A 16,319-nucleotide genomic window follows, 5' to 3' on the forward strand; every position below is an offset into this window, starting at 1 on the left:
GAAGTTGGTTGTTTTAATAACAGCAGTAAGAGAGTTGGAAGGGACTTTGGAGGTCATCTAGTCCAACCCCCATAGTCTCATAGTTGCAAATATTATTAACGTGGCTTTGGGGCCCAACGTCAATCGTTTCCCGTATATAACAACGACTGGGCATGAAATAAAACAAATCCAGCCTGGTGCTGGGGAGTTTGTTATTGTTTTGCGCAGGCTTAAGGCTGAGCGACTAGGCCTGAATCACCATAGCAACCAGCTTATTTATTGATGGGAGTCCCCTTTCCCGCCGGCAGGGGGCCGAGCGGGCGTTTTCTTGCCTTTCCTCCTCCCCACCGAGCGACGCGCGCGCACTTCCGGTTCTCAAGCGACCCTTGCGGGGCCAAAGAGTGGAAAAGGGTGCGCCAGCCAGCCAAATGGAGGGGTTCATCGTACAACAGACGGCCCGAGACTTTCCCCCCATGGGGAACGAAGAAGAAACGGAAAGAACGGGGACGTTTGCGGCCTTTCTTCGCCCTTAAGGAGCGACTGAAACCGGCCCAGAAACCCCCTTTGGCTGCATAGATACGGTTTGAATGGCAGAAAAATGATGGCGGGGGAGGGGAGAAAAGACGGAGGCGTCTATTAAAAAGCCACGCGTGGATCAGCCCACGTTAAGTGGTTGGTTTTCCTTTTGGGGGGTTTCAAAAAGGAACCGGAAGTGGTGCAGTGCGAGCGAGATCTCTTTTTTTTTTTACCTCTATGGCCTGGGCCGGCCCCGCCTTCCTTTCTGCCCCGCCCCTTTTTTCCCAGCCTCCTTTGCGCGTCTTCCTGGAAGGAGGGGGGAAGAGAGAGAGAGAGAGGAAGAAAGAAGCCGCCCCTCGGAGGGTGAGGAATTGGGGAGGGGGGGGCTGGGCTGCCCCACGGGGGGTGGGAGGGGCGTGTTGGAAGGGAGGGGGCGCCTACCCCATAGGGAAGGGGGGGCTGGTCTACCCTGCAGGGAGGGTGTTGTTAAAAAGTGGGGAAGGGGGGGGCTGAGCTGCCCCAAAGGGAAGAGATGGGGAAAAGGGAGGGGGGGGCTGATCCTCAGGGAGGGGGCTGGGAAAGAGGGGGCAACTACCCCATAGGGCTGGGAAGGGGGGGCTGGTCTACCCCACAGGGAGGGTTTTGGAAAAAGGGGAGGGGGGGCTGGGCTGCCCCAAAGGGAAGAGATGGGGAAAAGGGAGGGGGGCTGGGAAAGAGGGGGTGCCTATCATATAGGGCTGGGAAGGGGGGGCTGGTCTACCCCACAGGGAGGGTGTTGGAAAGAGGGGGGCTGACCCAAAGGGAAGAGATGGGAAAGGGAGGGGGGCTGGAATTCCTCAAGGAGGGGGCTAGAAGGGAGGGGGCTAGGAAAGAGGGGACACCTACCCCGTAGGGCTGGGATGGGGGGGACTGGTCTGCCCCACAGGGAGGGTGTTGGAACAAAGGGGGCTGGGAAGGTGGGGGGCTGTGCTGCCCCAAAGGAAAGAAATGGAAAAGGGAGGGTGGGCTCATCCTCCGGGAGGAAGCTGGAAGGGAGAGGACAGGGAAAGAAGTGGTGCCTACCCCACAGGGCTGGGAAGGGGGGGCTGCCCTGCAGGGAGGGTGTTGGAAAAAAGGGGGGAAGGAGGGGCTGGGCTGACCCAAAGGAAGAGATGGGAAAGGAAGGCTGGGCTGACCCACAGGGAAAGGGCTAGGAAACAGGGGGCACCTACCCCATAGAACTGGGAAGGGGGGCCTGGTCTGCCCTGAAGGGAGGGTGTTGGAAAGGGGGGGACTGGGCTGACCCAAAGGGAAGAGATGGGAAAGGGAGGGTGGGCTACTCTTCAGGGAGGGGGATGGGAAAGAGGGGGTACCTACCCCATAGGGCTGGGAAGGGGGGAGGGCTGGTCTGCCCTGAAGGGAGGGTGTTGAAAAGGAGGGGGTTCCAAAGGAGCTGGCCTGCCCCACAGGAAGAGGGGCAAGGGGCGGTACCTGCCCCACAGAGCTGGGAAGCCGGTCTGCCCTGCAGGGAGGGTGTTGGAAAGCAGGACGCCGGCTTGCCCCACAGGAAAGGGGAGAGCTGTCTTGCACATAGGAAAGGGGGTTAAAGCAGATTAAGGGAAAGAAACAAGTTAACCTTCCCAAAGGAGATTGATCAATCAATCAATCAATCAATCAATCAATCAGAATAGAGCTAGAAGGGACCTTGGAGGTCTTCTAGTCCAACCCCAAGCAAACAATTTCAAACAGGTGACTGTCCTGTCCTTCCTTCCTTCCTTCCTTCCTTCCTTCCTTCCTTCCTTCCTTCCTTTCTTTCTTTCTTTCTTTCTTTCTTTCTTTCTTTTTCTTCCTTCCTTCCTTCCTTCCTTCCTTCCTTCCTTTCTTTCTTTCTTTCTTTCTTTCTTTTTCTTCCTTCCTTCCTTCCTTCCTTCCTTCCTTCCTTCCTCTTTCTTTCTTTCTTTCTTTCTTTCTTTCTTTTTCTTCCTTCCTTCCTTCCTTCCTTCCTTCCTTCCTTCCTTCCTTCCTTCCTTTCTTTCTTTCTTTCTTTCTTTCTTTTAAAAAAAGAGCAGTTTTAGCTTCAGGCCAGCTCAGCCTGTTAATCCCAGCATCCAGCAGAATTCCTCGGATGGGCTTCTCTCTTCTCCAAGCTGCTCCGGAAATCCTCCTAAAAGCCCCCTAAGCCAGAGTTGAGATGCAAGAGTGCCCTGCTTTGCCCCCCCAACCCCCCCCCAAAAATCCCTCAGCATCACCGGGGGGGGGGGGAAACTGCTTTTCTTCTTGGCCCACAATTCGTAGCCCCAGAGAAATATCTTTTTTTTTTAAAAAATCTTTTTTAACAACTGAGCTGCCAGATGGCTTTTAAAATTCCTGCTGGCAAATCCAGAACCTGCTGAGAGGATAAAGAGGGGGATTAAGGAGGGGGGGGGATGCTAATGCCCCTTTTTGTTAGTGTTGCTGTCTCGTTCATATCTCTATATTTGACCATTTTTAGATGGGGGGGGGGTGGAATTAAAAATATCAAATCTGTTAAGCAGGAGAGGGCGTAGTGCTAGTATTAATCCACTGGCTGGATCGGGACTGATGTGAGAAGAATCCCCTGTCGGCATCGAACATATAATTTTGTGTTGTAGGTAGGTAGAAGTCGTGCTGGTCCCAGAGGTTCCCAAACTGTTTTGCACACTGCAGTTGTTTTTTACCTGTTTGTCGTTGACTTTATTTTCTCTCTCTCGGCGACGGACGGAAACGCGGTACGGTGGCAGCAAGGACAGAGGCTCCGTTCTCCCGCAGCCCTTCGGCTTCCCTGTGACTTTCTCTTGTTTCCTTTCGCAGCCCCCCACACGATGACCACCCTGGACGATAAGCTGCTGGGGGAGAAACTCCAGTACTACTACAGCAGCAGCGATGAGGAGGATAGTGAGAAGGACGACAACGAGGGATCTGCCGCTGCCCACGATGCCGCCGTGACGGAAGAGGTGGCACTCAGCGCTGACGGCAGTGCCATAAACACAGGTACCACCTTCCTTTGGAGCACTGATGGCGAACCTTTTCGGCACCGGGTGCCCAACTGGAACATGCGTGCATGTGCGTGCACTGGTGCACCGGAAACCCAAAAACCAGCTGGCCGGCGTGCTTACATTTGGGCCGTTTTTTGGGCTGAAAACGGCCCCCAAAATGGCCTGAAAACAGCCCCCAAAATGGCCCCAAAAAATGGTCCCAAAAATTGCCTGGAAATGGTCTGGAAAACGGCCCGGGAAATGGCATGAAAACGGCCCAAAAAACGGCCCTAAAAATTGCCTGAAAACGGCCCAAAAAATGGCCTGAATGCAGCCCACAAAATGGCCCCAAAAACGGCCCTAAAAATTGCCTGAAAACGGCCCCAAAAACGGCCCCAAAAACGGCCCTAAAAATTGCCTGAAAACAGCCCCAAAAAGGGCCCCCAAAATGGCCCTAAAAATTGCCTGAAAACAGCCCCAAAAAGGGCCCCCAAAACGGCCCTAAAAATTGCCTGAAAACAGCCCCAAAAAGGGCCCCAAAAAGGGCCCTAAAAATTGCCTGAAAACAGCCCCAAAAAGGGCCCTGAAAATGGCCTGAAAACAGCCCCAAAAATGGCCCAAAAAACGGCCCTAAAAATTGCCTGAAAACAGCCCAAAAAACGGCCCCAAAAACGGCCCTAAAAATTGCCTGAAAACAGCCCCAAAAAGGGCCCCGAAAATGGCCTGAGAACAGCCCCAAAAATGGCCCTAAAAATTGCCTGAAAACAGCCCCAAAAAGAGCCCCAAAAACGGCCCTAAAAATTGCCTGAAAACGGCCCCAAAAATGGCCCCAAAAACGGCCCTAAAAATTGCCTGAAAACAGCCCCAAAAAGGGCCCCGAAAACGGCCTGAAAACGGCCCCAAAAATGGCCCCAAAAACGGCCCTAAAAATTGCCTGAAAACGGCCCCAAAAACTGCCCTAAAAATGGCCTGAATGCAGCCCACAAAATGGCCCCAAAAACGGCCCTAAAAATTGCCTGAAAACAGCCCCCAAAATGGCCCCAAAAACTGCCCTAAAAATTGCCTGAAAACAGCCCAAAAAAATGGCCCCAAAAATGTCCCCAAAAACGGCCCTAAAAATTGCCTGAAAACAGCCCCAAAAACGGCCCTAAAAATTGCCTGAAAACTGCCCCCAAAATGGCCCCAAAAACGGCCCTAAAAATTGCCTGAAAACAGCCCCAAAAAGGGCCCCAAAAACGGCCCTAAAAATTGCCTGAAAACAGCCCCAAAAAGGGCCCCAAAAAGGGCCCTAAAAATTGCCTGAAAACAGCCCCAAAAAGGGCCCCGAAAATGGCCTGAAAACAGCCCGAAAATCGATTTATCAAGCCCGATCGTATAATTCCGTAGCGGAGCACGGGTATCCAACTAATTATTAATATAATTGATATTAATGCAAGGAATATCGTTGTGTAAACACTTCATTATTTCCTGAAATGATTTATACCCGGACAACCCCCTCTTCAATTGAAATTGGAATTTTTGTATGTTATAAAATAAAATTAAAAACTTAGTCCCAAAACAGCAACCACAATAACTCCTCACTGTAATTGGGGGCATCGGGTGGTCCTTTTTTTAAAAAAAAAAAAATCGAGATTGATTGAGTGGTGGGACGCGTTTTTTTCCTCAGGCCCTAAAGGCGTGATCAACGACTGGAGAAGGTTCAAACAGCTGGAAACGGAGCAGAGGGAGGAGCAGTGCCGGGAGATGCAGAGGCTCATCCAGAAACTCTCCATGACCTGCCAATCACACCTGGATGAAGAGAAGGACAAGCAGAAGCAGAAGGAGCTGCAGGAGAAGCTGAACGACAAGGTATTAATCCTCCCGGCGGATCTCGGATTGGTTTTTTCCGACGTCGGCAAGTGGTGCAAGAGGCTGTGGAGAAATGTATTTTATTTGTACAATTTATTGAGCTTTCCCCACCTTGCCACACGGTAACTCTGGCTGGCTTACAAGATTCAAATCCCGTCCGCCAACCCAGGCTTCCGCTCGCCCTGCGTCTCGCACCTGTCATTGCGCGTTTTAACAATCCAGACGCTTGTATCTCTCAAAATTCTCCAGAGGCTGAAATCAGGTGGCTGACTTGATTCTCGGCCAGATCTCGGTCTCCCTCCAAAGGACCCACCTGAGAAGGTTGGCTAGGTGAGAATAGAAAGGGTTGAGCTAGGATTCACCGATGCTTCTCGCAAAAGTTCCAGTCTTTGAGTTTCAGGAAGGAAGGCAAAACTTTCATAGAGGCAACCAAAGGAGGGAGAGAGAGAGAGAGAGAGAGAGATTAGGTAGGTAGGTAGGTAGGTAGGTAGGTAGGTAGGTAGGTAGGTAGGTAGATAGATGATAGATAGATAGATAGATAGATAGATAGATAGATAGATAGATAGATAGATAGATAGATATAGATAGGTAATAGAGATAGGTAATAGAGGTAATAGAGAAATAGAGATATGGATGGATGGATAGAGTTTAGAAATAGAGATAGGTAGATGGATGGATGGATGGATGGATGGATGGATAGATAGATAGATAGATAGATGATAGATAGATAGATGATAGATAGAGAGTTTAGAAATAGAGAGTTTAGTAATAGAGATAGATGATAGATAGATAGATAGATAGAGTTTAGAAATAAAGATAGGCGGATGGATGGATGGATGGATGGATGGATGGATGGATGGATGGATAGAGTTTAGAAATAGAGATAGGTAGGTAGATGGATGGATGGATAGATAGATAGATGATAGAGGTTAGAAATAGAGAGAGAGTTTAGAAAGAGATAGATGATAGATAGAAGATAGATAGATAGAGTTTAGAAATAAAGATAGGCAGGTGGATGGATGGATGGATGGATGGATGGATGGATGGATGGATAGAATTTAGAAAGAGATAGGTGGATGGATGGATGGATGGATGGATGGATGGATGGATAGATAGATAGATAGATAGATAGATAGATAGATAGATAGATAGATAGAGTTTAGAAATAGAGATAGGTAGGTAGATGGAGGTAGGTAGATAGATGATAGAGGTTAGAAATAGAGAGAGTTTAGATAGATAGATGATAGATAGATAGAAGGTAGGTAGGTAGGTAGGTAGATAGATAGATAGAGTCTAGAAATAGAGATAGGTAGGTAGGTGGATGGATGGATGGATGGATAGGTAGGTAGATAGGGTTTAGAAATAGAGATTGATAGACAGACAGACAGACATACGGGAACTGGATATGTCTAACAGAAGAAGAGACGAATTAGGGGTGAAATGATAGCTGCATTCCAGTACGTGAGTGACTGCCACAGAGAATCAAAATCAGAACAGGGCTGGAAGGGACCTTTGAGGTCTTCTAGTCCAACCCCCTACTCAAGCAGGAGACCCTATACCATTTCAGACAAATGGCTGTCCAATCTCTTCTTTAAAAGCTTCCAGTGTTGGAGCACCCACAACTTCTGGTGGCAAGCCGTTCCACTGATTAATTGTCCTCACTGTTAGGAAGTTTCTCCTTCATTCCAGATGGCTTCTCTCCTTGATTAGTTTCCATCCATTGTTTCTTGTCCTGCCCTCTGGGTGCTTTGGAGAATAATTTGAGCCCCTCGTCTTTGTAGGAGCCCCTCCAATATTGGAAGATTGTTCTCATGTCTTCCCCTTCTTTTCTCTAGACTAGGCAGACCCGAATCCTGCAACAATTCTTCACGTGTTTTTAATCTCCAGGCCTATGATTATTTTAGCTTGCTCTGAAACAACCAAGAAGAGAGAAAAGGGGGGGGGGGGGTGTCAGCCTATTTTCCAGAGCGCTTGAAGGCAACATAAGAAGCAACAGAATTGAGGAGAGAAGCGACCTAGCAAATAAAAGAGAAATTTCCTGACAGTGAGAACAATTAATCGGTGAAAAGGCTTCCCCACCCCAGAAGTTGTGAGGTTTTCGAGAAGAAATTGGTTTCTCTGGAATGGGATAGGGCAGGGGTATCTAACTCGATTTCATTGAGGGCCGCAACTCTTTCATTGAGGGTTGTGTTTGACCTTGGGGGGGGGGCTGGGGTTTGCGTGGCCACCATGACATCACTCGTGTCAGGGGCGCCTGTGGTGCGAAAACGCCAGCAAAAAATGGGCTCCTGGGCTCCGTTTTTGGCCGTGTCGGCCTCCTGCAACTCTCTGCCAGTGAAAACAGCTGCTCGCAGCCCTCCCGAGCTCCGTTTTCACTGGCAGAGGCACAATGGGCCGGTCCGCTGTTTCCAGGGCGGCCCTGCAGGCCAGATCTAAGCACCCCGCAGGCTAGATCCGGCCCACAGGCCTCGAGTTTGACACCCTGGTGTAGGCTTTCCTGTTTGAGCCGGAGGTTGGACTGGAAGACCTCCAAGGTCCCTCTTCTGCTATCGTTGCGCTTCCTGATTATTCGCAGGGTTCCTTGCCTCCCAGTCACACCTCATGCAGCTGCAGGGCAAGATGTCCTTGACTCTCTGAGAAAAGAATGTTGTTTTGACTACATATCAAACCCTGGCTCCATACATTCCCCCCCCTCCCAGTTTCCCACAGCAGTCAACGTGGCAGGCCTGAAGGCCCAACGCAAAAAATGGCTTCCGGGCCTGACACAGGCAGGATCTCCTTCCCCCTCCCGCGACCTCCTCCCACCCCATTAAAAGCTGTGGCCTCTTTCTTCCTCTCCCTCCCTCCCCCTCCCCCTCCCCAAGCTGGCACTGCACCAGGAAGCGGACGACGAGGCGTTCCTGCAGCAATACCGCAAGCAGCGCATGGAGGAAATGCGCCGCCAGCTGCACCCGGGCCAACAGTTTAAGCAGGTCTTTGAGATCCAAAGCGCCGAGGCCTTCTTGGAGACGGTGGACCAAGGCAACAAGAAAACCCTGGTCATGATCCACATCTACGAGGACCACATCCCCGGGGCCGAAGCCCTGGACGGCTGCATGCTCTGCCTGGCCGCCGAGTACCCCACGGTGAAATTCTGCCGGGTGCGCAGCTCCCTGATCGGCACCAGCTCCCGCTTCACCAGCAACGCCCTGCCGGCCCTGCTGGTTTACAAGGGCGGGGAGCTGATCGGCAACTTCATCCGCCTCACCGACCAGCTGGGCCAAGACTTCTTCGCCGCGGACTTGGAGGCTTTCCTACAGGAGTTCAGCCTGCTGCCGGAGAAGGACGTGGTGCTCTACACCACCTCCATTTGCAACGCTGCCTCGTGCTACGACGAGGAGAGCGACTTGGAGATCGACTGAGAACCAGAGCCACGGGGTCCCCGCTCCCGTTTGCCCCCCTCCCTCGAGGGCCCCTGGCTGGCTTGAAAAGGGTAGTAGTCATTCACCCTCGAGCCCCCCAGACCCATCGGGCAGGTCTGCAACTTCGGCGGTGGTCCCCGAGCCCTGCCATCCTCCTCCTCCTCCTGGGCAACTGCGTAGATTCAGAAATAGGCCTTTTTAGTTTGGAGTCCTGTCACTGCAGCCACCCCCAGAGCGGGGAGGTGGGGCGCGTGTGGGTCAGCCCTACCGTTTGCTTGGAGAGAGGGAGCCTCTCGTCCTTCGCTTCAAACCTGACCCGCGATCGGCAGGACGTGGATGTCTCGAGTTGCTTGGGGTGGGGGGGCCGCTCCTAGCCTGGTTACCTTTTTTCCGTCCCGTGAAAAATTCTCTCTCTCTCTGTCTCTCTCTCTCTCTTTCCCTCCCTCCCTCCCTCCCTCTTCCTCTCCCTCTGGTCGTGGCCGTCTCGGAGTGTCTGTGTCGCCCTCTCCTCCCCCACCACCAATCGTGCAGATTGACTGTCGAAGACGTCTCCATGCCTAGCAAAACTTACCATGTTTTCTTAATGCAATAAAAGATTAAAATCCGAAGCTTCTCTAATGGAGCGTATAATTGCTTGATCAAACCGAGGTGGGGAAAACGGCCGTCCTGGGCAAGGTCTGTGTGCGTATGTATCGGGGGCGAAATGCTACCGGTTCAGACCGGTTCCCCCGTACCGGTCGTTTAAAAAAAAAAATACTACAGGTTCGGGCGAACCGGTATTTCCGACGATCAGCTGTGCCGCGTGATTTAGATTTCTCTCGAAAGCTTTCCAGCGAATCTAAATTGCGCAGCACAGCTCTTTCCCCCCACCCCTCCCTCTCGCTGTTCTACCTACCAGGAAACGCTTCTTAATTCTCCTTTTTCAGCGCTGCTGGAAAAAAATTGCACATTTGGCGCGCACCGCACATAAACGCTCGAAGCGAACTGGTAGCAGATTTCAGAGCATTTCACCCTGTGTGTGTGTGTGTGTTTCATCAAAGCTTTGGGGCCATGGGGAAAAAAAGGGTGGGGGGGGAGAGAAGTGGCACCCAAAAGCTTTTTCTTTTGTGTCAGTTGAGAGGGGGAGTTTTTGAGGCCGGAGGGAGCTGGCGATGACGCAACACCACATTCCTAGACCATTTAGAAGGAAGTTTGGAAGCTGCTACTGGTTTATCTTTGGATTATCATAACAAGGGGGGGGAAAAAAACAACTCTAGGGCACTAAATGCCCCCCCCTCCCCCAGGCTTCAGCCGGTTCCAAGGCAGTGGAGGGTGGGTGTGATTGAACTATCGGGCAGGGCAGAGATTGGCATAAATTCAACCCAGATAAACTGTCTAGCTCAGGGGGTCTGAGAAGAGCCATTTGGACCCGTTTCACACACAAAAGAAAACACCGGGAGCCACAAAACCTGGCTGGGCGTGGCCAACTCGATGTCACTCACTTCCACCAGTCACATGACCCCCCCCCCCCAGCCAGGCCTACCCAGCCGGTCATTAGAGCACAGAACCAGTTGTTAAAAAACACCGGGAACCACAAAACCCTTTTGATCTCTCCCTCCCTCCCTCTTTCCCCCCCTCCCTCCTCCCCCTCCCCTCTCTCTGTATCTCTCTGCCCTGGCTGCTTCTCCATCCCCCGCCATCACCCTTACCTTCTCAGGCCAGGCGAGGAGTGACTGGGAAGGAAGGGCGAGGGGCGGGGACAGCCGGTGGTGGGATCACCCGACGGAGCCACAGCAGAGGGCCCAAAGAGCCACATGCGGCTCCGGAGCCCCAGGTTGCTGACACCTAGTCTATCTCGATAACGAGTTGGAAGGGACCTTGGAGGTCTTCTAGTCCAACTCCCTGATCAGGCAGGAGACCCAATATACCGTTTCAGACAAATGACCGTCCAAGTCTCTTCATAAAAGCCTCTAGTGTTGGAGGTCCCGCGATTTCTGGTGGCAAGCTGTTCCACTGGTTAATTGTTCTCGCTGTTAGGAAATTTCTCCATAGTTCTAAGTTGCTTCTTTAAATAGAGAATGCGTCACACTGCAACACTCTGGTTGCAAAGCTCCTTCTAAACCAGGGGCTTCCGGTGAAAAAAAAAATACCGTGTACCCTTCAGGAATTGTTGGTGATGTCTGAGCTCTGGGGTTATCTTGCAGACCTTTCCTGACCCAACTAGGTAACGTTATCAGTGTTAGTGCTGATGAGGCTTCCTCCCATTTCCTCCCTTGTCGCACTGATGATGTTCCCTAGTTGGGTCAGGAAACGTCTACAAGAAAACAAGCTCAGAGAGTATTAAGGGCCCCACAGTCATCGTCATCTCCTCCTCCTCCTCCTCCTCCTCTCCACAATCCCCATTTCCTTCTAGCACTGATGATGTTCCCTAGTTGGGTCATGAAACGTCTACAAGAAAACCACCAGGCTCAGAGAACACCAAGGACTCCCACAGTCCTCCTCCTCTTCCTCCCTTCCTCCTTCCTCCCTCCGCCACCTCCTCTCCACACCCCATTCCCTTCTCGCACTGATGTTGGGTCTTGAAATGTCGACAAGAAAACCCGCGCGAGCTCGGAGAGCACCGAGGACCTTTTCATTTGAATCCCGAGCTACAAATATTCTCCTTTCTCGCATCCTTCAGTTCTGGCCCCCATGCAGCCACAGAGCAAACACAGGCAGCCCGTCCTACACTGCCTACTACACCCTTTCTGGCGGAACCCATTAAGCTGGACCAGATTTCCTCCGGTGAAACCAGGCGTCATTTGGGCTTTCCGGGACCCAGTCCAGAGAGGAGAAACCGTGACGCAGGAGCAGTTTCAGAACGACGCGTGAAACTTTGATTTTTGCTGAATGCCCAGTTTTCCCCAACCGTCTCCGTTGCATGTTTATCCGTGATTTACGATTCCTACAATGCCAGGAAGCAGAACTTTCTCCATTTTGCAAGAATCCGTCTGCCCGGAGCTTCCTCTGGCGGGGTCAGGCCCGGAAGGCGTGCCGTGAAGAGCAAATGGTCCCTCTCAAGGAACACTGGTGACTCAGGCAGTAAACAGTTTATATGCGTGAGTGACTCAAGCAGTAAACATTAGTTTATGTCCTTTTAGCATGAAATTAAGCCTACCAGCTGCTCGGATTAAGCCTTAGAGCCCCAGAGCCTATGTTGCAGCAGCCTTTCCCAGCTGCTGCGCCCTCCAGATGGATTCTATACTCCCTCCTCCCCAGCCAGGGTGCTGAGCGGGGGATGATGGGAGCGGAGAGGTAGCGTCCCCCGAAGGGCCGCAGGTAGACACACCTGCGCTCGACGGAAGGATTTGTTTATCGTGGGGTTGAGAAATCCATCAGGTTTGGTTTGGCTTTTCGGAATCCGAGGTTGTAATTTCTGTCCGCCCCACCCTAAAGAGGAAGAGGCCACCCACGCGAGTGAGTTTTGCACACACATGCACACACAGAGAGAGAGAGAAAGCGTGACCCTTTTGTTGAAATTTCAGGAGGCTTTTTTTTTTTTTCTTCTTCTACTGAGAAAAAAGAACAGGAGGATTGAACAAGGGGAGGGGGCTGGGCAAACCAGGCTGGTAGTGGTAAAATTAAAATTTAAAAGAGAATAGAGTGAAGATGAAATAGGTGCTATGTGATTCTATGTTATAGTTTGGTTTTGTCTTTGTCTTCCTTGTGTTTCTTTCTTTCTTTCCTTTCGCTGTTCCTCTCTTTTTTCTTTTCTTTCTTTCTTCCCTCTCTTCCTCCCTGTCTTTCTTTTTTCTTTCCTTTCTCTCTTTCTTTCTTCTCTCTCTTCCTCCCTCCCTCCCTCTCTTCCTTCCTTCCTTTTCTTTTCTTTCCTCTCTCCATTCCTCTCTTTCTTCTTTCTTTCTTTCCTTCTTCCTTCTCTTCCTCCCTCCCTTTATTTTCTTTCCTTTCTCTCGCTCTTTCTCTCTCAATCTCTCTCTCTCTCTCTCTCTTTCTTTCTTCCCTCTCTTCCTCTTTTTCTTTCTTTTCTTTCTTTCCTTCTTCCTTCTCTTCCTCCCTCCCTCCCTCCCTTTTTTCTTTCCTTTGTCTCGCTCTTTCTCTCTCTCTCAATCTCTCTCCTTTCTCGTTCTTTCTTTCTTTCCTCTCTCCATTCCTCCCTTTCTTTTTTCTTTTCTTTCTTTCTTCCCTCTCTTCCTCCCTCTCTTTCTTTCCTTTCTCTTTCTTCTTTCTCTTCCTCCCTCCCTCCCTCCCTTCCTTTTCTTTCTCTCTCCTCTCTCCCTCCCTCTTTCTTTCTTTCTTTCTTTTTTTCTTACCTTTCTCTCGCTCTTTCTTTCTCTCTCAATCTCCCTCCTTTCTCTTTCTTTCTTTCTTTCTTTCTTTCTTCTTTCTTTCTCCTGCTTGAGCACGGGGCTGGACTAGAAGACCTCCAAGGTCCTTTCCAGCTAGGTTATTCTATCCTATCCTATCCTATCCTATCCTATCCTATCCTATCCTATTCCTATTCCTATTCCTATTCCTATTCCTATTCCTATTCCTATTCCTATTATTTCTATTTCTTTCTATTTCTATTTCTATTCTTCCCTATCCCTATCCTATTCTATTTTTCCCTCCCATCACACCTCTCCTTCCCTGGTCCTCATTCCAGATAACCGCCCTGAAAAGAGCAGCAGTGGGTCAAGAGATGGGGGAGTGGGCAGCCCCTTTGCCACAGGCATCCAACTCCTAATAAAGGGAAGCTGCTTCTGGTCTCATGCACAGACCCCCCAGCTCTCAAATGCTGGAAAACCAGCGTAAGGTTTACAGAGGTGTTGGTGCCAGCATTGCTGAGCGAGGCCCTCCAAGCGCATCTGGATCCCAGCATCTTCTCCAGGTGATGCTGGTGACAATATTTCCCCCTACCTGGAGAAGAAGAAATGCCCATTTATCTTCACTTGATCGCTCAGCAAATCAGGTTTTCCGCTTTATTTTGAACATCTCCTTTTTTTCCTCCACGTTTGTTGGTTTTTCTCCTGGTCTCAGGCACAAAGGGCACATACCTGCACGAATAACTTTGAAAGCAGAGACGGGAGGTGGTCCCGAAACTCTCACCTAGAGCAGGTTTGATCCCCTCCAGTTCCTGTTTGCAGAAGTTCCTGGGGGCAGCTACGACAGGCACAGATAAAAGAGGGCAGGGAGGGAGCTGAAGACCACCAAGGAGATTGGCCAGAGATGGATTCCTTCCGCTCCGTTAAGCTGGTGGTCCCAAAAGTGCTTCCCCCCCCCAAGACTTTCTGGGTTTTTTTTTCTTTGAAGACGTTTCGCTTCTCATCCAAGAAGCTTCTTCAGCTCTGGATTTGGATGGTGGGGAATGGAAGGGTTGATCCTCCTCGCTGGTGATTTGGGGGGAAACAAAACAACCGCTTCATAAACGCATGGCTCGACATAGAAGAACAAACCCATCAGGACCAGATTCAGCAGCCCGTCCGCATTCAACACTCTTTTGAAGGCAGCAAAGTCCACATTTCGGACAGAGAGGTTTGAAAGAGGGGTCAAAAAGGCCATGTACGTCAAAGCTGAACCGCCCTCTCTCAACAGGGGAAGGGATACGACCATCTATTCTCCAACCTACAACACAAGTCCTTTTAGCAGTTCCCAGAAGGCTCCACACCCATTTGCACCACTCAGGTGGACCCTACCGCCAATTGGCCTCAACGACTCTCTAAAAGGATGCAAATGGCCAGCCGTCTGCAAGGAAGATAAATCCTTCCGTCCTCCACCATTCAGTCAGAACCGAGGAAGCTTCTTGGAGGAGCAGGGAAACGTCTTCAAAGAAAAAACCAGAAAAGTCCAGTTGCCTCTTCAAAAAAAGCACCTTTGAGACAACCATGACCCGGAGGACTGAGAATGTCCAGAAACAGTTAAGTTGGTGTTTCTTCTCCTCTCTGGACAGGATCGCTGAAGGCATTTGTAGAATGTAGGGGAGGGGGCTAGGCTACAAGCTGAGAGAGACAGGCCCGCACGTCCACGCACACACACGTGCTCATTTTCCTTGTTGCTCTCATGCCGTCATGGCCTCCTGGTCTCACACCTGGAGGAGGAGAAGTACAGGTAATCCTCAATTTACGTCCGTAACTGAGCCCACAATTTCTGCCGTTCGGCGAGAAAGGTGTTGATTTTTAAACTTCTAAACCACTTTTTTTTCTTGCCGCATTTGTTAAGTGCGGTTCTTAAATTAAGTCGCACGCTGGTGAATTGAATCTGTCTCCCCCAGCTCGTCAGAAAGCCGCGACGGCCAGAACACCGCGACAGTCACAAATGCGAATCAGTCATGAGCATCCCGTAAATGTAAAACCATGTGACCGTTTGGGAGGTCGCGAGTGTGAGAAAACGGTCACAAGTCACTGTTTTCAGGGCCGTCGGAACGTCAAGCGGTCGCTAAAGCGAACGGTTGTAAGTCAAGGACTACCTGTATAACTCAATGGAAGGGAGTTTTGTTAGAGCTCCGTTGAAGGCCGCTTCTTCTCCTCGGAGCCTTCGGCCTCTCCGTGATCGGGTGTGTGGAACGCCACGTAGGGACACCGTTTCACGTTGAGGCAGACCAGTTTTTGCAAGCTTGCCGTGTTGACGATTCGGAAGCCGGCGGCGCCCCCAAAAGTGCTGGGCTTCCAGTATTCGGGGGAGCAGATGGGGTTCCCCAGCAGCCCCTTCAAGGAGAAGGGAGCCCCCATCTCGATCATGCTTTCTCCAAAGATGCTGTTGGGGTAGGTCTTCTCCACCAACAGGCCGGGGAAGAACTCCAGAGCGTCGATGTCTCCGTACATCTCTTCCAGCTTCTCAACCATCTTCTCGTCATCTGCACCAAAGGAAAGAAGAGAGAGAAATCAGGAAATATGAGATATCTCAGCTCGTCAAAGACCTACGAAGATTGTCCATATCTGGACTTTCCACCCATTGTGGAAGAGCCACAGTAATGGCCAAAATTGTGGAAACCTTTTGGGAAAAGTGTATTTTTGAGGTTTGATGGCTAATAACACTACTTTTTTTTTTTTTTTTGGAGTTTCAAGATAATCCTATTCCGCTGCTGGAATGGCCTGGGAATAGCCCAGACCTTAAACCAATTGAAAATCTATGGAGCCGAGTAAAGAAACTGGTTAATTGGAAGGAAAGAAGGAAGGGAGGGAGGGAGGGAAGAGAAAGATAGGTAAGTAGGTAGATAGGTAGGTAGGTAGGTAGGAGGAAGGAAAGAGAAAGAAAGAGAAAAGGAAAGAAAGAAAGAAAAAAGAAAGAAAGAAGATAAGTAGGTAGGTAGGTAGGAAGGAAGGAAGGAAGGAAGGAAGGAAGGAAAGGTACAGTAGTGGCCAAAATTGTGAAAACCTTTTGGGAAAAGTGTATTTTATAGGTTTGACGGCTAATAGCAATACTTTTTTTGGGAGTTTCAAGATAATCCTATTCCACTCCTGGAATGGCCTGGGAATAGTCCAGACCTTCACCCAAGTGAAAATCTATGGAGCCGATTAAAGAAACTTGTTAGTCAAAAGCGACCCAGCAATAAAACCCAGTTAATAGAAGCCATCATTCCATCTTGGTTTCACATGATAAACAGCTGCAGAACTCAAAGACTTGGTTCACTCCATGGAAAGATGTTGTA

The 16,319-nt window shown here is 50.3% G+C and overlaps 2 protein-coding genes across 4 annotated transcripts in view; one reads left to right on the forward strand and one right to left on the reverse strand.

Moving 5' to 3' along the window:
- Positions 1–728: 728 nt before the first annotated feature.
- On the forward strand, positions 729–9,324 carry PDCL (phosducin like). 2 transcript variants are annotated; one of them, XM_060684090.2, is made up of 4 exons: positions 729–858; positions 3,304–3,483; positions 5,134–5,315; positions 8,180–9,324. In XM_060684090.2, exons 2-4 carry the CDS (start codon positions 3,315–3,317, stop codon positions 8,714–8,716), a joined length of 888 nt encoding a protein of 295 aa, XP_060540073.1. In that variant the 5' UTR covers positions 729–858; positions 3,304–3,314; the 3' UTR covers positions 8,717–9,324. The 2 variants fall into 2 exon arrangements, with proteins under 2 accessions (XP_060540073.1, XP_034294633.1); XM_034438742.3 differs by lacking the exon at positions 729–858 and adding an exon at positions 3,009–3,104.
- A 4,302-nt stretch (positions 9,325–13,626) lies between these two features.
- Positions 13,627–16,319, reverse strand: part of PTGS1 (prostaglandin-endoperoxide synthase 1) — a 22,747-nt gene continuing 20,054 nt past the window's right edge. The window contains exons 11-12 of one of the 2 annotated variants that reach the window (XM_087879492.1): positions 15,138–15,524; positions 14,625–14,759 (exon numbers count right to left, since the gene is read on the reverse strand). In XM_087879492.1, coding sequence (XP_087735618.1) covers positions 15,166–15,524 — 359 coding nt within the window. In that variant the 3' untranslated portion in view covers positions 14,625–14,759; positions 15,138–15,165. Of the gene's footprint in view, positions 15,525–16,319 lie in introns of both variants that reach the window. The other variant, XM_034438738.3, reaches the window with a different exon arrangement.

This window comes from Pantherophis guttatus, chromosome 16 (genome assembly GCF_059756535.1).
Source record: "Pantherophis guttatus breed Tessera chromosome 16, ASM5975653v1, whole genome shotgun sequence".
Taxonomy (NCBI): Eukaryota; Metazoa; Chordata; class Lepidosauria; order Squamata; family Colubridae; genus Pantherophis; species Pantherophis guttatus.